Here is a 23,854-nt window from a genome sequence, read left to right as displayed (position 1 = left end):
CTAACAAACGCTACCCTCTAATATCAGTCACTTTAGCGAATTACAATTTGAACTAATAAACCATGTTTAACCTGCTAGACCAATTTTAGTTATTTTTTTTTGTATTAATTTTCAAATAGTTAACTTATTATTGTTGAAAAGTTTGTTTTTCTGGATGGATCAATGATTAATGTTTTGTTTGTTTAATCTGTTTGAATTTAAAAGTTTAAACGTGTTTATATTTAAATGCTTAATATATTTTGCAAAATAATTGAATAATAATAATTCTAGAAAGAAAGAGGCGGAAAATCTGGCTGCTCCTACTTCCATCGTCTTTTATTATTCGAATAATAAATAAATTGGTTCATTTGTCTGTAAAACCCACGTCTATCGGTCTGCAATTCTTCATCTTCTTCAACCAAAGGTAAACTCAGATTCCTTTAATTTTTTCACCATCCAAATTGCTGTTTATGCTTCTAGTTGTTTACTCGATCACACGAATCTATCCCCCTTTTGTGCGTTTTCAAACCCTAGCGATCTCATAGTTTGGTACAGCTGTATTCATTTTCATACTATTGACTGCTGATCTGAGCATATGATTTGATTACCAATTAGGGCTGGCTAGTGCTTGTCTAAATTAGGGTTTGTGTTGATATTGTAGGCAAAATTTGAGGCAGGCATCATGTGGGCGGCCCTCAGGCGGAAAGCGGCTTCGTCAAATCTCCTGGCTTATGTAAGTTTTTGTTATTCTTCAGAAAAAAAAAAACTGTTAGTTTGTTTTCATTGATTAGATATAGGGATTTTGATTAATTGAACTTTAATCTATTTGCTACTTGACTTTTGAAGACATTGGCCCTCGATGATACTCAAATCAAATATGTTCAAAGCTCACATCCATCATCCATTATTGTAATTTGTAAATTGATTTAGCTTGTAGGCATATATTAGTTAAAAGCTTGTCACCACAACAGAGTACGGAATTTGTCCATCTATAAAATGACATTCACATTTTCTCATGCACAGTTGATGAATAGGTGAATATTTGCAAACTAAGTAACATTAAGGGACGAGTAAAGATATAGATTGTAGACATACATATACACACAGACACGCATACACATATACATAGATATACATGCATGTATATAGATATTTGTTCATCTGTCCGTATAACTTGTTTGAGTTGTTTCTAGAGCACAAAACAATCTTTGGGGGTGGTTCGGCCTGCATTGACAGGATCTATGTCGCAAGGTTATGTTGATGCAACCTTGACACCTGAGGTAGTACATCTATCTTGTCATTTATATGTTCTTATGTTTATGATTATATGTGCGTTAACCTTTTTTAACGTTTAGTAATAAATAATAAAGCACTTTCATCCCGTTTCTATCAATATTTCTTTTTGAATACTCTTAGGGGGTGTTTGGTAGAGGGAATTGAGGGGTGAGAAATGGAATTGGAAAGAATTCTCTTGTTTGTTTATGAAAGAAAGAGGTGAGAAATGGAAATAAACCATTTCCATTTCTCTGATTTTGTTTCTCTACAAAAAGCGGAGAAATGGATTTCCAGGATTTCATTTCTCCCATTTTCCTCCTTTTCCTTTCAAACTCTTTCTTTTCTCTCCGTGTATAGAACTCAGGAACACAGCGGGGGACAACAACAGGAAGCCATCAGGAAACAGGAAACAGGCAACAAAGCTTGTTTTTCCGGTGAATGGAAGCCATCAGTTTGTTTTTTCCGGTGAATGGAAGCCATCAGGTAACAGGCAACAAAGCTTCAAGAACAAGTCGCCAGACAACAACAGGTAATTATTAATTTTAATTTTATTTAATTTTGCCCTAATTTCACGAATAATTGCTCACAACTGTTATTTTAGCCAAGATCTGATGTCAAAGTGATGATTTGTTATATTATATGTATGTGTAATTGCAATTAGGCTAACGCTGCTGCTGGATCAACTAACTTCTTAACCTAACCTAGAAGATTTATGTTACTGCTGGATTAAACAGCATCAATCAAAATATCTTGCTTATAATTTACTAGTTTAAACCTAACCTTGTAGAATCATGTCTGACGAAGAGCATCAGTTTGAGTCAAAGGCCGATGCCGGAGCTTCAAAGACCTTCCTGCAGCAAGCCGGTACCATCAGGAAGAACGGTTACATCGTTATTAAGAATCGTGCTTGCAAGGTTTATATTATTATTATTATTATTGTAATTCAGATCTGATATTATTGATGTTAATAGTACTTGTAATAATAATAATCTCTGATTCGTATGCTAGGTTTATGGATTTGTTAGTTTTTTGATTGTTTGAATAATTGATTTTATGTTTTTGATTTTGTTTGATAGGAGTTTGATTGTTTGGAGTATAAATTTTATGTTTTTGATCTAATTTGATAGGGTTTTGATTGATTGAAGAATAGTTAATTAGCTCTATTGTTGTAAATTATGTTCATTTGTTGATATGATTATTATGGACTTAGGGCTGGTAGTGAACCGAATCGAACTGAACAAAGTCTTGTTCATGTTTGTTTGTTGAGCGAGTGAATAGTTTACGAGCAGCAAACAGAGTAATATATGGATTTGATAGGGTTAGTTGTTTGGAAATAAACTTTATATGTTACTGATTTAAAGTTACTGTTACAAAGTTTTGGATGAAGTTATGGATTTGATAATGTTTGTGATGAGATGTATTGCTCACAATCATGTTCGTTCGATGAGCTGATTATTTTGGTCTTATTTGGTAGGGGTCTGCACGAATTCGTTTAGTGCTAAAACTGAACTAAAAACCGAAACTTTTAGTTTTTGAAAACCATTTGGTTTTGATTTTTTTGGTTTTGCTATTTGAGCTTGAAACTTGTTGGGATGAGAAAGAAAATTGGCTTAAATTAATGAATTTGGGCCTAAATCATTTTGTTAATTATTAACTAAATGATTTATTTTACATTTGGGCTAAAATATTTGAGCTAAATATCAAATAAATTTTTGTAATTTAAAAGTAAAATTAAGAATCTATAAAGTTGGGCCGGTTCGGTTTTTACGAAAACATAAAACCAAACTGTTGGTTTTTGTTCCGGTTTCAGATAGGTTATTTTGATTTTATGCACACCTGTTTGGGATGATTTTGGTTTAGGGTTTTGATCCACCTTTATTTTGGTTTAGGGTTTTGACCTTATAAAGATACTGAATTCGGAGATGAAAACAATTTAAAGTTATCATATGGTTTTCTTGTTTATATATGTTTCGTGTGCTAAACTTGTGTAAATATTTTTTGAAGGTTGTTGAAGTCTCGACTTCGAAGACTGGCAAGCACGGTCACGCTAAGTGTCACTTTGTTGCAATTGATATCTTCAATGGCAAGAAACTTGAAGATATTGTTCCATCTTCCCACAATTGTGATGTATGTTTTATACTCCTCATTTATTATTTTCATAGAATTTTCTTTCTTTTTCGCTTATGTGACTTTCTCGTTGTTTGTAGGTTCCACATGTTAACCGTACTGATTACCAGCTCATCGATATCTCTGAGGATGGATTTGTAAGCCCATTTTACTATTTTGAAGTTTTGTTGAGCGTTACTGTGCATATGTTGATATCTTATTTGGTGCTTGTTTAGGTGAGTTTGTTGACCGAAAGTGGTGGTACCAAGGATGACCTCAAGCTTCCAACCGATGACACTCTGCTTACACAGGTTAGTTGAAAACATTTGGTTTATGCGACTTCAATTATTTGTTATATATTCAAAATCACGACTAAATAAAACAAAACATGTGCAGATTAAGGATGGTTTCAATGAAGGGAAGGATCTTGTTGTGACTGTTATGTCTGCCATGGGAGAAGAGCAGATCTGTGCTCTCAAGGATATTGGTCCCAAGTAAACATTTTTATTATGTTTCATATGACGGTTTCATGCAATTAAGGGCTGATTTAGAACCGTATGTTTGGATTATGGTGGTGGTTATTTGAAGAATGTTTGTTTAGGTTTCCGTTTATTTTTTTTTACAATCTTTGCTTTGTTTCCGGTTTTTGTTATTGTGTTGAAGTCTTTTGACTTTTTGGCTATTGGGGAGATGTTATATGTACACTTCTACTTTTTATCATTTTGTTTTCTTGGTGCTCTATATTCTGCTGTTTGTTGACCCATCGTATTTATTTTAATAATATGGACTTAGGAACTTGTTCTTAGACCGACTGGCAGCCAGGTAATACAATGTATGTGGTTGTTTTGCCATAAGTTTAAGTCGGATGGCACATTGGAATGATACATAGACAGTCTTGTAGTTAACGAATAATCTAGACAGTTGGTATTTCTGGCGCCAAGAAGGTATGGAGGCTCGTGAAATCTATGAAAAGGTTAGTGATGAGTTGAAAGCTTTACCAGGTATCACTACGAAAAAACGGTTCAAAGCAGCTCATTTGATTGGTAAAGATGTGGATCTAGGACGTTCTTTTCTTGCGTTGACAATAGAAGAGAAAATTGAGATGGTCGAGTTGTATACCGATGGTTCAATGAGATAGTTGTGTATGGTTGAAGTATGTTTTGTATGTGATTTGGTTTTAACTATGGTTAATGTTTTTTGCTTAAAAACTATGTTTTGTATGTGAATTGGTTTGATCAATGCATATTTTGGTTGGAATTTATGCATCTTTTTATATATTTTTTATTTTTTAATAAATATTTGTTATGAAAAAAATACTTGTGCTAATGATAAAGTTGATATAATTATCTGTTTATTTTCTATGTACCAAACAAGAGAAATGATTCTCAGCTATATTTCTCTACTGAAATCTCTGTACTACCAAACAGAACAGTCAATTCTCATTCTACAGACCAATTCCCTTTCTCTTCAATTCCATTTCTCTACAATTCCATTCTCAATACCAAACACCACCTTATAGTCTTATTTTGTGAGTAGCTAGAAGTGAATGAGCATTCAGTTGCTAGTTAATTTGTTATTTCTTATGTTATTGTTATAGGCACTAACTCTTGGAAGAAATCCTAAATTAGCACGTCAATTTCATCAAGGTAGTTTTTTCAGTCCAACATAAAGTGTTTGTTCTTTAATCTTCACACTAAAGCATCTTGTATAACTTGATCATTTACTTCATTAATGTTTTAATCGAAGGCGTTCCTAGTTATTCGAAGTCTGTAAGGAATGTTGCATCATCATTTAAACCCAGATGTGGAGTCGATCTTTTTCATCAGATAGTGGAACATTTTTCTTATATCATAATACCTTATAAAGGTTTATTACTTTATTTACCAACCTGTTTGACCCGTTCTTTTTATAACTTCTGTGAACTAATTATGATACTGTATCTTGATTTGAAGGTGCCTTTTATGGGTGAATCCATTAGTGATGGCACACTGGCAACCTTTCTAAAGAGTATGCTGACTATTTATTTCGAATTTTTTGCTGGCGTTATTAATTTTATTTGTTTCTTTGGCCTTTATATTGACTTGTAACAGAACCTGGCGATCATGTTGAGGTTGATGAGCCAATTGCCCAGATTGAAACTGATAAGGTAGTAATTGCCTTTTTACATTCTTAAAATATGTTACTATTATACCTAAAAAATATTAATAATCTTGCAGGTGACAATTGATGTTGCTAGCCCTGAAGCTGGTGTTATCCAAGAGGTAAACTGTAACTGTAGTAGATCGTGTGCAAAATGGGCAGGTTGTGTGGGTTGGTGATGTGCCAAAATTTGTAATTTTGTATGTGCGTCCAGCCATCTAGTTTAGGTTAGGTTGACCAAACAAACATTTATATTATATGTGTGTTGATAATTAATTTATGTTTTTAATGTGATTCAAATATTATATTATTGCAAATACTATCTGAATTTTTGAAGACGGTGATTTAGTAGAGCTTGTAGGGTGCCAATTCTGTCGATTGGCGGGTTGACGGATTGAAATGCTCAACCAGAACAAGACCTATTTTTTTATTCGTTTAAAAGACATCAGTCTTAATCCGCACACGCTTAGTCGTGTAACCCAAACACGGCCTATTTAACCCCTATATCTAAATGTGAATGGGTTGGCGGGTAATAATTAAGATGCAAACGTGTTAATCGGGTTGTTGGGCTGTAAAGATATTGGTTAAACGGGTCATAGACAGGTTGGCAGGTTGACCTGTTTAGCTAAATGGGTTAAACAAGTCAACCGAACATGACTCATTTTATTAAATAGGTCAACGGAAAACTACCCGTTTTTAAACGGGGTAGATATGTCAACCCAAAACCTGATTATTTTTGTGCCGTGTTCGGGTCATGTCAGAAATTGCCGCCCCTACTTGTATGCATTAGAAATACAGTCAGGTGACTTTTGACCTGTTTGACCTGCTTCATTTGTAGCCACTTTTTAATTATTTTATCTATTTGATCTCTTAGAGATAAATCATAACCCAAAATGACCCGTGTATAAGTAAACATGCCGATCTATAAATTTTGATATTATACTGATAGGATTTTGTATATGTAACGCTTTCTTATTTATGTTTTTTTCTTTTAATTTTTATCAGTTTGTGGCAAAAGAAGGAGATACGGTAGAGCCAGGTACAAAGGTTGCAATAATATCAACAAAATCAGGTGAAGGTGTGACTACACATGTGGCACCATCTGAGCCGTCTACTCAGGATGCACCTGCAAAAGTGGAGAAACCATCACCACCACCATCATCACCGCCTACATCTGAAACCCAACCGCCAAAGGCGGCACCTAAACAACCACCTTCTAAACCTTCTGCCACAGAACCTCAATTGCCTCCAAAAGATAGAGAAAGAAGGGTAAGCATAAGGCATCTCATTAATCATTAGTTAAAAACCTAATTATCAGGATTTCAGAATTAGCTAAACATTTTAAAATTGATCATAGGTTCCAATGACGAGGCTCAGGAAGCGTGTTGCCACACGGTTGAAAGATTCTCAAAATACTTTTGCATTGTTGACGACGTTTAATGAAGTTGATATGTAAGTTGAGCCATTTTTGTAATTACCTAAACCATTTTATAACTGAATTTTCTTTGCAATTCACAAAGATTTTCATAAATTCAGGACTAATTTGATGAAGCTTCGATCTGAATATAAAGATGCTTTCCTTGAGAAGCATGGAGTGAAGTTAGGACTCATGTCTGGATTTGTGAAAGTAAGTTGCTTTTTTTTTTACAAAACCAAATTTTTAACATTATTTCATCAAAATTTGTTTTAATTTTTTATTTTTTTAATTTATCGTTTTGGTTTTATATTCTAGGCTGCTGTTAGTGGGCTTCAGAATCAACCAATAATCAATGCTGTCATTGATGGAGACGACATCATATACAGAGATTATATTGATATCAGTATTGCAGTTGGTACTCCTAAGGTATACCTCCACTTTTATCTTTTTACAAAGTTTTCTTATTTTGTATTATTTTTTTATTTTTTAAAATATGTTTTTGTGTATGTTTTGGAAGGGTTTGGTGGTCCCGGTGATCCGTGATGCTGATACAATGAATTTTGCTGAAATAGAGAAAACAATCAACACTCTTGCTAAGAAGGCCAACAGTGGCTCCCTGTCAATTGATGAAATGGCCGGTGGTTCGTTTACAATCTCTAACGGGGGTGTGTATGGAAGCCTTTTAAGTACCCCCATCATTAACCCGCCACAGGTATGCTAAACTAGAGTAATTTTATTTGACATGGGGGTGTAAACGAGCCGAGCCCGAGATTGCCTAAGCTTACGCTTGGCTCGTTAATTTGAGAAGGCTTGAGCTCCCGAGCATGAACTTAGCGTGCTGAGCAAGTTTTTAAGGTCGGCTCGGTTTGTTTGTTTTTAAGCTAATTAATTGTTTCTTTTGTTTATATACACATAATTATTCATGTTGTATATACATAATGTATATTATTTTTGTATTTTATCCTAGTTATGTATAAAATAATATTTTATGAATTAAATATTTTATATATCAAATACAATTTATTATATTTTTATAAATAATATGCTTGTTTAGGCTTGTCAGTCGGGTCAAGTCAGCTCGGTATGTGAAGCTTGGACTCAAGTTGGTTTTATTAAACGAGCTCCCATTTTGCTCGAGCTCGTTTAAGCTTGATTCGATTCAAGCTTTTAGTGAGCCCATCTCAAGTAGCGCATGAGCGGTTCGGCTCATTTATGCCCCTGCTTTAAAATAGCATTGAGAAAGCAAAACTGATAGCAGTCAAACAACGATCTTATATGTTTTTTTTCTTTTGTAGTCGGCTATTTTGGGTATGCACTCGATAGTGAACAAACCGATGGTTGTTGGGGGTGAAATCAAAGCTAGGCCTATAATGTATGTGGCGTTAACCTATGGCCATCGGTTGATTGATGGAAGAGAGGCTGTGTTTTTCTTGAGGCGTATTAAGGATGTTGTTGAAGACCCTAGAAGATTGCTCCTTGACATCTAAAGAAACACATGAACAAACAACGCGCGCGTGTTTCACTTTCTTTTTTGCAAAAAGCCAGAATAAAAAAACTGTTATGTCGTAGGCTATTGAGTCACTTTGACGATACAGTTGATCGGGTTTTTATTTTTTTGTGTGCGTTTGAAGCTTTGGGTTTTTGTTTTATTTATGCAGCAAACAAGCTCTTTTAATTTAGAAAAGGGTAGAATGGATGATACAATGTGTTTTGTTACAGTTTGGGGTGTCTTTTGTCATAAGTTGACTGATGTTGAAAACTCAGAATTGGTAATTGTCAAGAAAATAAGGTCTTTTTAGCAAGGTTGAGGAAATTTCTGGTCGAACTGTCAACTACACTTTTGAAAACGGCAAACAAAATCTGTTTTGAGACGAGGGTCTAACGAGGGTCTAGAGGTATGGTTTGCCTATATCTCACTCCCTTTGTACCCATCTAATAGCTTTGCTATGATTGAGATTTTACTGTGTATGGTTGTTGTAGCAAAAGCAAGAACCTTTTGATGGTTTGAAATAATTTTTTATTTTATAAATTGTTTGTATTGAGTTTTCTAAAATAATCCTCCTATGATTTACGTATATCATAGAAACTACATTTTGAGAGGACCAAAAGAATCATATAAAATACATCTAGTACGACTTTGTAATATGTAAATTGGCAACTTGTAAAATTAAATAAAAAAAAATTAATTTATGAATTACCAACTAATTCATCCAAAACACGCATACACATATATATATATAGGTTAAAATAAAAACCTACTTGAGTTGTGAAAAATCTAGAAACTCATTCTCAACCATATGTTTTTAATTAAATTTTAAATCTTGTGGTCTACAATTAAAGTTAATAAAAAATGTAAACATATATATATATAACATTTTCTCTTTCTTGAAAACATATACAAAAATTAGTACAAAAATGTTAAAAAATAGCAAAAAAAAATGTTTTTTTGATTTTTCGATGTTTTGTATTAAATGTAACAACACATATTACGTGTGTAATAAAAAAAACAAAAAAAAAACGATATTACACAGGGTTTTTATGGGTTTTCACAACTCAAGTGGGTTTTCATTTTATACTTCCCCTATATATATATATATATATATATATATATATATAGGATTAGGTTAAAATAAAAACCCACCAACTTGAGTTGTGAAAACTCTAGAAACCCATTCTCAACCACATGTTTTTAATTAAATATTAAATCTCCTGGTCTACAGTTAAAGTTAATAAAAAAATGTAAAAGTTATTTATACTCTATCTCTTGAAAACATATAAAAAAATTAGTAAAAAAATATAAAAAAATAGCAAAACATTTTTTTTATATTTTCGATATTTTGTATTAAATGTAACAACTTATATTATATGTAACCAAAAAAAAAAAACGATGTTACATAGGGTTTTCATGGGTTTTCACAACTCAAGTGAGTTTTCATTCTATACTTTGCCTATATATATATATGTATGGAAGAGATAATTTGAGAAACTTGTTGAGTTTTAAGAACTTAATAACTTCATTCTTAATTAAATAGATTAGATTATGTGGTTGAGATTAAATGTGATTAAAAAATTTAAGTATGAGAGCGAATAAAGATGTCCACTGATTACATTAACTTAAATGTCCGTTACACATATGTAAAAAATCGATTCGGTGCGTAAAAAATTATGTAATTTTTTTACGTTACGTATATGTAACATACATATATTACATATATGTAAAAAAAATTCAAAAAAAATTGTTAAGTTGAGTAGTTTCAAGTTTTTAAAACCCAAAATCTTCTTCTTTTATGCATATGTTTGTAAAAAAGAAAAAGAGAAAGAAAAAGAAAAATGGAAGCATGAAGTAAGTTGCAATGGATTAAGGTGCCACGCATACATGGAAGAATCAAGACCACCAGAAGCTTTGCAGGCAAAGGATCCGGAGCCATTCATTATTATTATTATTATTCGTGGCCCCGTCTCAGCTGACGTTTACGTAGATAGAAGACTGTTTAATTACATTCAGATATCATCTCATCCATCTGTGGCTCAAAAGACCTTAATCTTCTTATATTTTTATTTTTATTTCGTAAGTACCAACCTTTCTGTTTTCAGTTTTATAAATATATGATCATGATCCCATAATTACTTCACTCACGTTTTGTGTTTGTGTTGCAGGTGTGTTTATGCAGCCCACTGATTATTTATTTTATTAGGTATTTCATTCACTTTTGGCATTTGAATAGTCATAGCTTACCAACCATAACCCAAACTGAATATACCCTTAACCGGTTAAATTAACCATAACCCCCATGGTTATGCATGCCTAAGTGAATTTTTATATTTTTCCAAATTTTGTACCTATCTTTTATGTTGCAACGGTCTATAACATATGTTGGAACACCCGTATATTTCAGCTTCGAAACTTCATAATTGAGCTTTAAAAACCATAACAGAACCAATCTCAAACAAAAATACATCGACAATTAACCGACCTATGGTTAACCGACCATTGGGTTATGGTTAAGCAGTCTTAATTTCATAACCTAACGACTTTGCACACCCCTATTGCCATGATCTTATTGTGATTTCTTGAGGTGGATGCTTCAAATTATACCTAGAAATTTCATTCAAATGTGTATGAACATACAATAATAAGGGAAAACTATTCAATTTTGTCTCATCTTTGATCCAGTTTGTGTTTATATATGCATTTTGGTTCATTTTGAACCAAAGCTTTGAACTTTTGAAGGTAGGCGCTATATCATGGTTAAATCATGTTGATGACTCAAAATCCAGGAGCTATCAACAAGTTATGCACAATATCAGATCCTTGCACAATAACTCCTTGTAAAGTTACAAATGTTTCTGTAGTGGTACCAAAAGGATGTTGCAGTAATGGATTTCAGATTTCACCTTTTTCCTGGAAAGGCTTTACTCGCGACAAAATCCATCAACCGTCACACCAAACAGCACCCAAAAGATTGCTGGTAGGCTGAATTGTAAATTAAACGATTTAGAAGGTGGTAAGCGTTTGATATGCCGGTTTAATCTGGTCTTTTTTCTTTTTATTACTTTTACAAATCATCGAATTTTCTTATATGATTAAAGATCTCCATGTTATGATAAAACTGTAAGTTCTTGTAAATAAAGCGATTTAGAAGGTGGTAAGCGTTTAAATACATGTTAGACGACTTTTGACCGTTTTATCATTATTGACAATGAGCCGTTTATTTTTAGAATTTTTTTTTATACTTTACCTTTTAACCCGTTATCAAACGAATACAACCTGAATCGGCCTGTTTCTTATGTAAATGAGTTGAGATAGGCCACATTTACTCCATTTTGACCAAAACTGATTATTGTAACTGTCCTAGTGTCAACAACAAGACTCGGTTTCTTCGGATGATGACGAGTACCGGTCATCAAGAAACATAGCTATCAGCTTGTTTAAAAGATATCGAAACTTCATTGACAAAGGCGGAGGTGACAATCTGAAAGTAAAGTCACTTAACCTTTATTTAATTTAAACTCAGTTCATTGATATATGCAGAGTCCAAATTTCATTGACAAACTCAGTTCACTAACTAGTTTTTGACATTATTTGATTAGGAGTTCATTAGTGCGGGGGTAAACGCGTACGCTTTGGGGTGTACCGATGAAGGCTTACGAAAAGAACTTACAAATATGAAAGAATCCAGCTTTGAAATCGAAGAAATGCAAACTTATGGAGGAGGTACTAGTCTAAAATCCAAGATTTGTTATGAAGAGGTAAGGTTTGGGATCAGGTTTTTAAGTTTTATACATATTTTAAGACTGGGCTGACCAGCTTTATTTGATTTAATAATGTCTTGTGATATAGGTGAACGAGTGCATACTGTGGTTGAGTATCATCTTTATAACTATATTGTGTACGCCTCAACCTACCATAGTGCGGTGGTCTCCAACGTCTCCGGTTTCAGATGAGATCAAGCTTCAATGGAAAGGGTTTTGTGCTATCATAGCAAATGCTTATTATTTAAGAGGAATGGCATGGTGAGAAAATTAATATTCTTTTAGATAAATTATTCTAAGAAGCAAAATATAGTTAAATTTCTGTTTCTTGGCGTAAGGCTTCCGGTGAAAACACTTCAGATGGAGCAGATGGCAGTTGTGGGGCGGTCAGAAGAGCCTTCGGTTGTTGCTAGCCGAATGAGATTAGTTTTTAGCACGCTTGAGGTTAGTGTGTCATCATTTAACAAGTCTTAATGCGAAACTAGACAGTAAAAATTTGTATATTTTGTCGTTAAAAGTGTCAAAAATGGGTAAGTTGAATAACGTATTGTCTCAAAACATGTTAAATTTTTCTAGGCAGGGGTCGACTCGGGTGGAATTGATTTTAACTCGAAAACACTTTTTTTTTTTCAAAAAAATGATTTTTTTTCCTGTAATTAATGTTAATATGGTGAGTTGGTTTTTTTGTAGGTTGTTAGTCCACAATGGCCACGGGTGTAGCAGGTCAATTACGGGTAAGAACGAAGTTGTTATGTTTATGAATCCTTAGGAAGAAAAAAAAGGATGTATTTTAGGCCAAGAATACATTCATTTAATGATGTTATTTACTGTAAAAGTGTGCATTTGATCTACTAAGAATTAGTCATGTTACATAAGAAAAACATGAGTTAAGATATAAAATAATGAGAAAAAAATTATATAAAACTCTTACTCTCTGTGATACTGCATTAATGTTAATTTTTTATTTTATTTTATTAAATTTATTCAAACCATTGCTGTCTTTGTATGTGTTTGTATACCTGGCCGCGTTAGACCATTATAAAAATGGTTGTTTTGATAGGAAAAGGTCTGTCATCATCTCATTCTCTCAGACCCTACTACAGCTTTTAGTGTTAGTGGTATTTTACTGAGTAGGTTGTTTATTTGTTATCACAAGTCAGAACCAATTAATTTGGTTCGGGTTAGGACGAGCAGTTTTAAAAAATGGTTGGTGACGTCAATAAAATAAACAAATTACTGAAAAACAGAGGGACCAAACATCTATATCAAAGTATAATTGTAGGTATACTCATTCTATTGGTGATATGCCAATAACACCATTGCCCGTGTCTTATTTTGTGACAACGTTTCATCAACGGATAGTTCCTTTACTGGCGGATTTGTAACAATAATTGTCCTCTATTTTCTAGTGTGGCCTTTGCATCAACAACATATAAACTTGGCATAAAACACCGCTCGGAGTGTCCATAATTTCTACATAATTGCATAACTAAACTTTGATATGTCATCACAAAAACCGGCAATATCCATACCATTCAAAGCACACACAGTTTGAAATTCAAAGCCATTTAAGGTTTACATGGCCACATTATTATAGTCAGTAAAAAAGCTAGGAAATTAACAGTCTAGCAAAGACCAAGACTTAGCTCAAGGGAGACATCATCCTTGACTTCAACATTAGAAGCAATTGCAGCTTCATCATGACCTCCCTGCGTTATTAATTATGTCACCTTGATATTTAAACCAGTTAATTTCAAGAATAATAAAAAAAAAACCTACAAAAATATAAACGTTTACGTACACTGGTAGACTGGTCACCGCTGGAATTTGCTATAGCTCCATCTACCATTTCACCTCCTGTCACGACTTTTTTAAAAAAATCATGTAATATTGTTTAAATAATAGAGTTAGAATGAAGTTAGATACAAATCTATATATATATATTGAACCAAGATTTCTTTCTATCAATAACATGTACATTTATACTTTCTTACTAATAAAATAACTTAAAATTAAATTAAATAATTATTTTCATAAATAACATGCATTCTCATAATTTCTTACTAATAAAATAATTCAAAATTATATTAAATCACATTTAACTTCTAGAATTTCTCCTTAATACAATGAATCAAAATTAATTCATTGCTAATTCGTTGTTTTAAGTTTTGATTGGATCCATGATTTAACTTTCTGAATTTCAAATTTGTTTATAATATTCATGTTGGGATTTGAAGGTATACATAACTTTGAAGGGGAGGCGTTTTAAGAGAGAGAGAGAGATTGCATGAGAGTTATGGATTTTTTTTTACTATCACACCACTTTTTACAAAACTCTCTAATACTGATTAAACTACCGCGTGTTGTAAAAGTGTGAAAAGTTTTGCCTACGCATAGTTTTAAAGTGACAGCTACAATAAAAAAAATATTGACTCTTTACTTCAAACCCTCACCAACCTTTTATACCCATTCCCTCCGTTAATATCCTTTTTGGAGATATCTTGATTCATAGAAAGCTATAGCTTATTATCTATATATTTCGTTTATTGATGTGATTATATGTATATAATTAAAGTAAATAAAATATAATTTATCATGTAATTTTCAAACATATTATACTCATATTATACATCATATTATACTCAGGGTCCGGCTCAACGAATGTGGAGGTCTAAATCAAAACAAGATTTTGAGCCCTTTTTATGACAATTGTTTAGAAACAAATTTTGCCTATTAAAAGTTCTAAACTTATAACCTATACTTTAGTAACAACCAAGCCTACCACAACAACACCAATAGATTACTTTGAGTTTACTTTACTCGTTATAATATATATCTATATATAATGTTTTTTTAGACTTGAGGGCCTTAATTAAATATGAGCCTAAAGCCCCAACTTGTTTCCACTGTCCCACTAGCCACCCCTGATTATACTTACAAAATAAACTAGTGTATATAATATAATACGATATAAAAGTACATTAGTAACCACCATCAATAATTAATATATATATATATATATATATATACCGAACAGGGCAATAACTAACAGAATTTAGAGGCAGAAATTTATAGTTGAATATAATTTTTTTTATTATTATATCTAAGATATTTTTGTCTATTGTGAAAATAAAAAAAAATATTTACAGCGCAATTTCATAGAATAATAACCAAGTTTAAAAAATTTTCTAATTAGTTTACTATTTAGTTTAAAAAATGTTCCACTTAAGTCATTCAACTTTTTATTTTATTAAATTAAAGCTTTTGACATATTTTTTAGCCCTTTTCTTTTTTATTTCATAGAAAATCTTTTTATCTTTTTTTTGTGTTGACATTGAATGGTGACGTGAATTTTACTTTTTATTTTTAAATTTTAATATAATTAACGGTTTTTTTTATTTTTTAAATTTAACTACATATATTGCAAATTCCGACCCCTACATCTTATTCTCCAGTTATTTCTTGATGCACAAAAAAAAATCGATGAGACTTGATTTAAAAATTTAGTGACCCGATTTAAAGAAAATATGCATAAGTGATCTAATTGAAACACTTTTGAAACTTGATTACTATTTTATTACATTTTTCTTTATAATTACTACCCTTTTTTTCTTTATCTTGAATATTGAAGATTAAATGGGAGCATTTAAGCAATGCTATTTAGAGTTGTCAGTTAAATTCTACTATAATATGATTTAGGTCAAATACAAATTAAATTAACAATCAAATTAAATGGTGTAATTGTATACAAAAGTAGTGTAATTACAATGCATACAAAACATTGTATGCATTGTAATTACACTACTTGTATATATAATTATACTCTTTGATTCGCATGTTTAGTACACTTTAAATTTGTACGCTAATTTTCCTCTATATTCATATCAGATTATAACGTATTATTCTAGTTAGTATGAATATATTTTATATATTACCAATAATTTCATAATTGATATATTCTCTTATTGTAAGTTTGGCTTTCAAATCTCAATTACTATTATTATTATTATTATTATTATTATTATTATATATAGTAAAAGAGAAGGCTGGTGTTGTTAAATTGTCATTGGGCCAAGTGGCAGTATCGAACTGGTCCATCATTTTGATTTTCTTTTTGTTTTAGTATTTGTAGCGTAACGAAAACTAATAGAAGACCAATTTTGTTCTTTTACGTGACGGAAACCGACTGAATTCACGTAAAAGTAAAAGATAAGGTTGGTGCCGTTAAGTTCTCATTGGGCCAAGTGGCGGCGCCAAACTGGTCCACATCATTGTGATTTTTTTTTATTTTAGCATTGGTAGCGTAATGAACGCAATGGATGCTGATAAAAGGCCAATTTTGTTCTTTTACGTGATAAAAACCGACTGAATTCGCGTAAACTCACCACATCAACTTCCGGGACCGAAAAGGCTTAGTTTTTGATGCCATTTGTTTTTTTTATTTGTTTTAGTTCCAGTACCATAACGAACGTAAGGAAAACTGGTCGGGTGCCAATTTTTTTTAGTTTTAGTTCTGGTACTGTAATGAACGTAATGGAAACCGACCAAATGCACATAGAGTCACCGAGTTTTGTTTTAGTTCTGGTGTCCTAACAAATGTAACGGAAACCGACCGAATTTGCTTAGACCGGCCGCCTCAACATTGGGATCGACAATGTTTGGGATTTACTGATGGATGCCACCCCATCGGTCAAACTCAGTTTTTATATATTTTTTTATTTATTGTTTTAGTTCAGATACCATAACGTGCATAACTGAAACCAACCGAATACGTGTCAACTAATTGCCTGAATTTTACCGTCCTATCCGGCTCAAGCGGGGTAAACACGCAAGCTGTTCAACAAATTGGAAACGACAATTTCCTATAACTCTTAAAAATCATATTTATCTAAATCAGTGATTTAATTTAAGGGAAAATTCCAAAAATAAGCATTTATGAAAACAAATTTCTAGTTTTATGTATCATTTGTAAAAAATTCCAGAAATATGTATTATAAACTAGTCGTGACGAGTAATTTGTAGAACCAATTAAAACTTGCCTCGTGTCCTTAAACTAACTGTAACGAGCACGTCCACTAATCATTTACTTGTCACGACTAAATAAGTTTCATGCCTCGTAATCAACAGCCACGAGTAATTTATACGTTCTTTAGTCGCGACGACTAGTTTACCAAGTTTACATGCCCTACACGAGTAGTTTATTAGTAGTTAACTCGTCGCGACTAGTTTAACTTTATAATCTACTCGTCACGACTAAAGGACTTATGAATTACTCGTGGGCATTGATTACGAGGCATGAACACTTATTTAGTTGTGACGAGTAACTGATTAGTGAACGTCCTCATTACGGTTAGTTTAAGGACACGTGGCAAGTTCTAATTGGTTTCTACAAACTACTCGTCACGACTAGTTAATAATACATATTTATGGAATTTTTTGCAGATGGTACCTAAAACTAGAAATTTGTTTTGATAAATGCTTATTTTGAGAATTTTCCCTTAATTTAATTATGATATACTATGCATTATACCTTGTATTTTATTTATCTAATCTAATAATGAAAGAAAATAATGAGGATGATGTGGCAATTTTATATTTATTTTATGTCTAATTCCTCTTCTCATTCATTTTACATATTCATAGGTTATGATCCAAAACTATTTTGACAAATGAGTTATAATTTGCCTTTTAATTCTGTAATCTCTTATCTTATTCATCATAGCTATTCATGGGTTATGAATCAAAATAATTTTTGCAAATGAGTTATAATTTCCTTTCTAATTCTTTAATTTCTCATCTTATTTATCCTACCTATCCATGAGCCATTGGTCAAAACAATTTTGACAAATGGGCTATAATTTCCCTTCTAATTCTCTAATATATCATTTCATTCATCATAGCTATCCATTGGTAATGGGTTAAAACAATTTTGGCAAGTGTTGTATATAAAGATATGTTTTAGAATTTGTAAATTTGAGATTTTAGACTTCTTATTGTTTGTACTATATATTTTATTTTCTTTTTACTTTTAATTTTGTTTATTTCTTTCAAATAACAGACCTTATATATTTTTATTATTTGACAAATCTTGTGTAACACACGGTTTAAAAGCTAACGTGTGTGTGTATGATAGTTTATAGGTTTTAATGGTGATATATGGTCATTCCCACTTTAATAGAGTAGTATGGTGATTTAGGTATGAAATAAAAAGTAAGGGTTCAATGCCTATAGCATACTACATTTGACTGTTCAATAAAAAAAATGTGACATATGAAATATGAATAGGGTGTTTGGATTACTTATTCAATTCCTTTTTATATGTTAACAAAAATGGTGATATATGAAGAGGGTTTTTAGGATTGCTTATTTAATCCCAGAAGTTCTTTCTATTAATAGTGCTGATTGACTTATTATCATTTTAAAAGGAGTTTAAAAAATGTTTGAATTAGCTAATTTTATGATGGGAAAAGCCTCCCAAAAGGACAATGTCATTTATTTTAAGACCATTTAATTAACGTTCAATAACCCAAATGCTATTAAAAAGTGAGGTTTTTGTTGCTTTTGGTAAACAATTTTTTAACTCTTTTCGAAATCGAAAGCAAAAGCCACTTTTATTTATAGCAAAAACTCTTTTAACTTATTTTAACTTATTGGTTTCCTGGAAAAACCAATAAGTCAATTCCAAACACCCTCGAAATTTCTTCACATGACAATGTCATCAAAGCAAAAAACGATTAATCAAACATTTGTTGAAATACCTTCCGAACCCATCTTCTTTTTCATCGAGCGGTATACCTGTTTATATTGTAAAAAAAAATAATATAAAAGTTGATTTCAAATGTAAAACAAAAATTAGTTTTAGCAAAAACTTTTTGGAGCTTTACAAATAAATACATGCAGAGGACATTTCAATAGATAGAAAAAAAATAATTTGGTAAGAGTTATTATTTTACCTTTTACTAACTAATTTTAAAAAAATTAAATATTATTAAAATGGCTTCTATATTTTTTTTACATGTAAAAGTTCTAAAAAGATTATAAAAAAATATGTTTTTTACATGTAAAAAAATTTATGATATTTTTTACATGTAAAAGATATGGTTCCTTTTAATAATCCATATTATCCACTTGTTGGTTGATAATAAATGCTTCATACTTATACTTTGCCCAGTAATAAATATAGTTTTCACTTTTTCTTCCAAGAGTAATCCATGTGACACAAAAACCATAATTTTACTTTCAGTTTACATGTGATTCATGTTAGGTTTCGCAAATATGCTTCTTTATTTCATTCATAGTTATGTTTGTAAGAGTAAATGAATGAAATTCAAGTATAAATCTATGATGATTATGTTGTCCGGATTACTCTTAAGAACTAAATGAAATTTAGGATTATCATATGTCTAGTATAGGTATGGATTATTATCTGCCAATAGATTATGTTTAGGTTTTGCTAAAAATGATTTTTTTTCCTTAAAAAGTATAAAAGAAAATTAATACATTTAAATGTTAAAATATGAGGTCTTAAAATTAGAGCCATTATACATGATGTAATATTAATCATGTGCAAAAAAATAAATTGGACACCACATGAATTTTGTTTTTTTAATAATATGGCTAAAAAGTAAAGACAATATGTGTTAATTTTCTTTTGAAAAAAACTATTTTTTAGAAGAGAGAGGGATATTTCTCTCACTCTCTTTTATATATATATATAGACACACACGTAAAACAATCACAAAGTTTTATAAGAAAAATAAACGATTGATACAAAAACTATGGAGTTGTCTCTTTTTTTTATAGCTATAGTTTAGTGTTCTACAACGAATTTCATCTTTTGAGAGAGAGAGAGAGAGAAATTTAAATGATGAAAAAGTAATTAACCTGGAGATGGCTCTTGATGTTAGACATCGTCACCCCTTGAACATTCATTAATTGCAATACCATTTTTGGAGTTGCCCCTTAAAAATAATATAAAATCTTAACAATTAACAAAAGGATTCATTCACATTAGATTCTCTACCTTCATCTATAGAAAATCAATTTTATTTTTAGGTTTACTCTAAATTTTCTTTAACCTCACGTATCAATTCGCAATTCACGTCTCCTTTTATAAAAATTAAATTATAGAGATGGTGAACAGTGAATCCATACATTTAGAGAATCACTATTTTAATTTCTTTAAAATCTGGAGACGAAGATTAGAATAGAAATGAAAAACAAATCTCTAAAATATAGAGATGGAGATAGATACTCGAATATGAGTGCTCTAATAAGAGGGTCTCTTTTGATCGTTCAATTTGTGTAATTGTTAATATTAAATTATTAAACCTAAAAGGAAATGTTTAAAAGAGACACATTTACATACGTTCTACACCACCAAGGCTTCCAATTGCGTTTTCAAACAACCGATGAAGTTCACTTGACCAACGCAAACGAGGAGCTCTTGACCTATAGGAAGATTGGAGGATTGAATTATGCGAATTTTTGTTAACCGAACTTTCAATTAGTCGTCGATGAGAAACCTTTGATTGCTCATCGACAGAGTCACCCATGGTTTAAAGAGAGGATATTTTTTGTCTATGATGTAAATTTAACTATTATTGTCAATTAAATGTTGTCCGTTTATATAACCCTCGGACTCTATCTTCTTCACATGGTTATTTTAGTCAATTGACATCATGACGAGATTCATTAAAGTAAAGTTAATTACAAAAGTGGTACTTAGGCTATGTGTAGTGGAGGACTACAAATTTGTGGGGATAAGTGACATGTGGCGCTCAGTCAGCAAATGAAGTATTTTTGTTTTAGGGGGGTAATGATTTTGTAGCCTCATTATTGCCACATCATCTTTTTTTTTAAATTTCTTTTTATAATCAAATTAAACAAATAAAAACACAATATATTAAATAGAAGAAAAATACATTAAAATTAAAAACAGAAACACCGAAAAAAATACATAACAAAAAAAAAACCCCATAAAACTAAAAACTAATTTCCTAGGTTGTAAATTTCGCAATTTTTTTGTACCCGTCGTTCTTCCAATAATGCGGCCTCTTCGTTAAACCCATTGGAGACGAGGACGTCGTATTCTCGTCCCATTTTCCGCAATTCAAATATAGCGGCAAGTCGTTCGTTTGTTTGGTTGGTTTGTTGGAAGGTAGCGGTACGTTCCATGCTATGGGTTTCGAAATGATTGAACACATCGTTTAGTCGGTCGAGTTCTTCATGGTCCCCCACATCGGCTTGTGGCGACGAAAAACTCTCCACATTTTTGTATTCTTTTTTTCCCTCTCTCGCGGGGTCGAGCTAACTCTTGTACTCTGTTGTCCCCTAAATTAACCGCGTCATCCTCGTCTTCGTCAACGAGGTCGAATTTATGAGCATCAGAGGGTGTTGCGAGTGTGCTCGGATTTGTCGAAGATGAGGTCTTCGACTTTTTAGTAGCCCAGAATGATACGTTAGATCGTCGAGCGTCCAGAATGGTGGGTGCCCCGAACCATTTCGGGAAAACCCTAAGTTTCTCCCATGAAGTTAAATACTTAAACGCCTTTCCTTGCCGCCCTTCAGGTTGCCCTTGAGTTCGAACATCGGTTAATGCTCGAGATTAGATGTTGGCGTCGTTTCCATGCTATGTCAACTGGGTCCCTTCAATCGGTTGTATATCCCAGCATATCTTTAGCATTCTAGGTTTATGTGACATCCGCCAATTTTGGTTTAATTTTTGTATCTGTTTAATGTACTCGTTATCAGATCTTCATATTTATTATATATGTTAGACTATTATCTATGTTAACCGATTTTATCCTTATTGTATTTACGCATGGCTCGATTTAATTTATTCAAAAATCGTTTAATGTAAAAAACATGTGCATCTAGATCCCTAAACTATAGTTTTAGCCACTCTTGATCCTCAACTTGTGACACCTTACCCAGATAAGGATGAAAATTACACAATTGATACCAACTATTAGTGTAATATCTTATTTAATTTACATACATTGTGAGGTTGAAACTTGAAATACAAAACTTAATCAAACTATTCTTAGCTTAAGATACAAAATTTCCCAAACACTATCGATTTGGGGTCCAACGGTTCTTCCAGCCTCATAGGTTCATAATTTATGGTAACTAGCCCTCAAGCGTCATTACCTGTGACACATGCTTAAAATACACGTCAGCTTATGTTGGTGAGTTCACGAATATCAATAATTTATCAAAAGCATATTAACACATTCATGACTTGTACCCGCCCATGCAATGTTCATAATGTTTCCCTACACCGCAGATCTCTACGGGATCATTGGTGTTTAGCCCCACATACAATTAGATTCAACCACGCCTCGCCAATCAGTCCCGCCGTAGCGGCATGTATGTATACATGTGTATTTATGCCTGGGAGTTATTCATGATATATCACATGCGTACATCCAGTCATGAGTTGACATGTTTATAATAGTTACAGTTTAGACAAGCATGTTCACGTATGGAAAGCATTCGCAAAACTCACCTTAGTCTTTATGGATGTACTATAGTCAATCCGAACTTTATTTCCTGATTAGAAACAGAACAATCTTAAACACTCGTCGCATAAGGAGTGGGGGGTACTAGCTAGTCATTACCATGGTTAGCTTTGAGTAACTCCATCTAATTTAAGAATGAGTGATCGGTTCATGCCTATACTAGATTGGTGTCACTCAACACCTACCTTGATTATAACCTTAAACCATACTCCTAATATTTATATTATAAATATTAACAATTATTTATACTATAGAAAGCCTACATGTTTCGCTACGTGAAGGTTGAAGGTCACGGTTGTATATGGTTCAAAACTAAAACTGATTTTCTATATATAAAGAGGATATTTGACCGACTTTTCTTAGTCGGTTTATGGCACGTCGGTTTAGTCTACATGTAGGATTAAGAATTCTATTTGTTATGTATTCTTAAAATATATTATTTTAATATTAAATTTGGTACACTCCATTTGTTTCTCATGCACACACGTGCACCTTTTATTATTATTATTATTATTATTATTATTATTATTATTATAATTAATTTAGCTCAAATTTTGTTTTTTCCTAATAACTGTTAAAATATAGAGTTTTATAAAATTATGAATATACCATTAAAACGAGCTCATTTTTCTCTACGTTTTGACCTAAGTTTCAATAAAAACAGAACATGGTCATAATTTAATATAATATACTTTATTATATATACTTAAACGATTTTGGTCATCTTAACACTTACATAGATGCCTCTGTGACATCCGTGGCAATACCAAGTACACCTTAGTACTTACAAACTCGAATAAGCGTTTAACTGTTTATTGCGTAGCGAACAAACGAATAACCAAACGGGTCTGGTTATGGTCCGGATATCCCGGGGTGCCATCTATAAGTGATATACGATCTATGCAAGCTAAAATATTAGTAATATGGCCTAAGTTCGATAGCAAACAAGTTAAACGAAAACATGCTCGTTTAACTACCCGCTATAGATTTAAACGCGAAAGATAGTTACAAAACAAGCATTGTATCATCCGTTAAGCCGAAAAAGACTTACCAGATACTTAATTGAAATGTTTTAAGCGATCCGTGAAAATATTTTTGATTTTTACAAACGTATAGTATGTTTTTATAAATTTACACAAAAATAGCCGAAAAACACTCGTTT

General features: G+C 32.0%; 2 protein-coding genes and 1 pseudogene across 3 annotated transcripts; all 3 read left to right on the top strand.

Moving 5' to 3' along the window:
- The first annotated feature begins 656 nt into the window (after positions 1-656).
- Positions 657-8,651, top strand: LOC143558002 (dihydrolipoyllysine-residue succinyltransferase component of 2-oxoglutarate dehydrogenase complex 1, mitochondrial-like; annotated as a pseudogene). Its single transcript, XR_013139658.1, has 13 exons — positions 657-712; positions 1,173-1,259; positions 4,958-5,006; positions 5,107-5,199; positions 5,300-5,367; positions 5,451-5,506; positions 5,577-5,621; positions 6,505-6,768; positions 6,857-6,951; positions 7,036-7,126; positions 7,232-7,342; positions 7,434-7,628; positions 8,212-8,651. The product of XR_013139658.1 is annotated as a dihydrolipoyllysine-residue succinyltransferase component of 2-oxoglutarate dehydrogenase complex 1, mitochondrial-like (transcript).
- Positions 2,046-4,119, top strand: LOC143558001 (eukaryotic translation initiation factor 5A-like). The gene is made up of 5 exons (XM_077046932.1): positions 2,046-2,168; positions 3,259-3,381; positions 3,462-3,518; positions 3,597-3,671; positions 3,757-4,119. Exons 1-5 carry the CDS (start codon positions 2,046-2,048, stop codon positions 3,856-3,858), a joined length of 480 nt encoding a protein of 159 aa, XP_076903047.1. The 3' UTR covers positions 3,859-4,119.
- Positions 8,652-11,161: 2,510 nt separating the features above from the next.
- Positions 11,162-13,077, top strand: LOC143557996 (uncharacterized). The gene is made up of 6 exons (XM_077046930.1): positions 11,162-11,385; positions 11,773-11,895; positions 12,008-12,166; positions 12,258-12,430; positions 12,508-12,613; positions 12,860-13,077. The coding sequence occupies exons 1-6, from the start codon at positions 11,173-11,175 to the stop codon at positions 12,887-12,889; spliced, it is 804 nt and encodes a 267-aa protein (XP_076903045.1). The 5' UTR covers positions 11,162-11,172; the 3' UTR covers positions 12,890-13,077.
- The last annotated feature ends 10,777 nt before the right edge of the window (positions 13,078-23,854 follow it).

The sequence above is a fragment of the Bidens hawaiensis genome, unplaced genomic scaffold (assembly GCF_021521415.1).
Source record: "Bidens hawaiensis isolate Kalapana, Puna unplaced genomic scaffold, B.hawaiensis_p1.1 tig00019313_1, whole genome shotgun sequence".
In the NCBI taxonomy this organism is placed as follows: domain Eukaryota; kingdom Viridiplantae; phylum Streptophyta; class Magnoliopsida; order Asterales; family Asteraceae; genus Bidens; species Bidens hawaiensis.
Note: the sequence above shows the minus strand (reverse complement) of the source record. Positions and strands in the feature narration are given on the sequence as shown.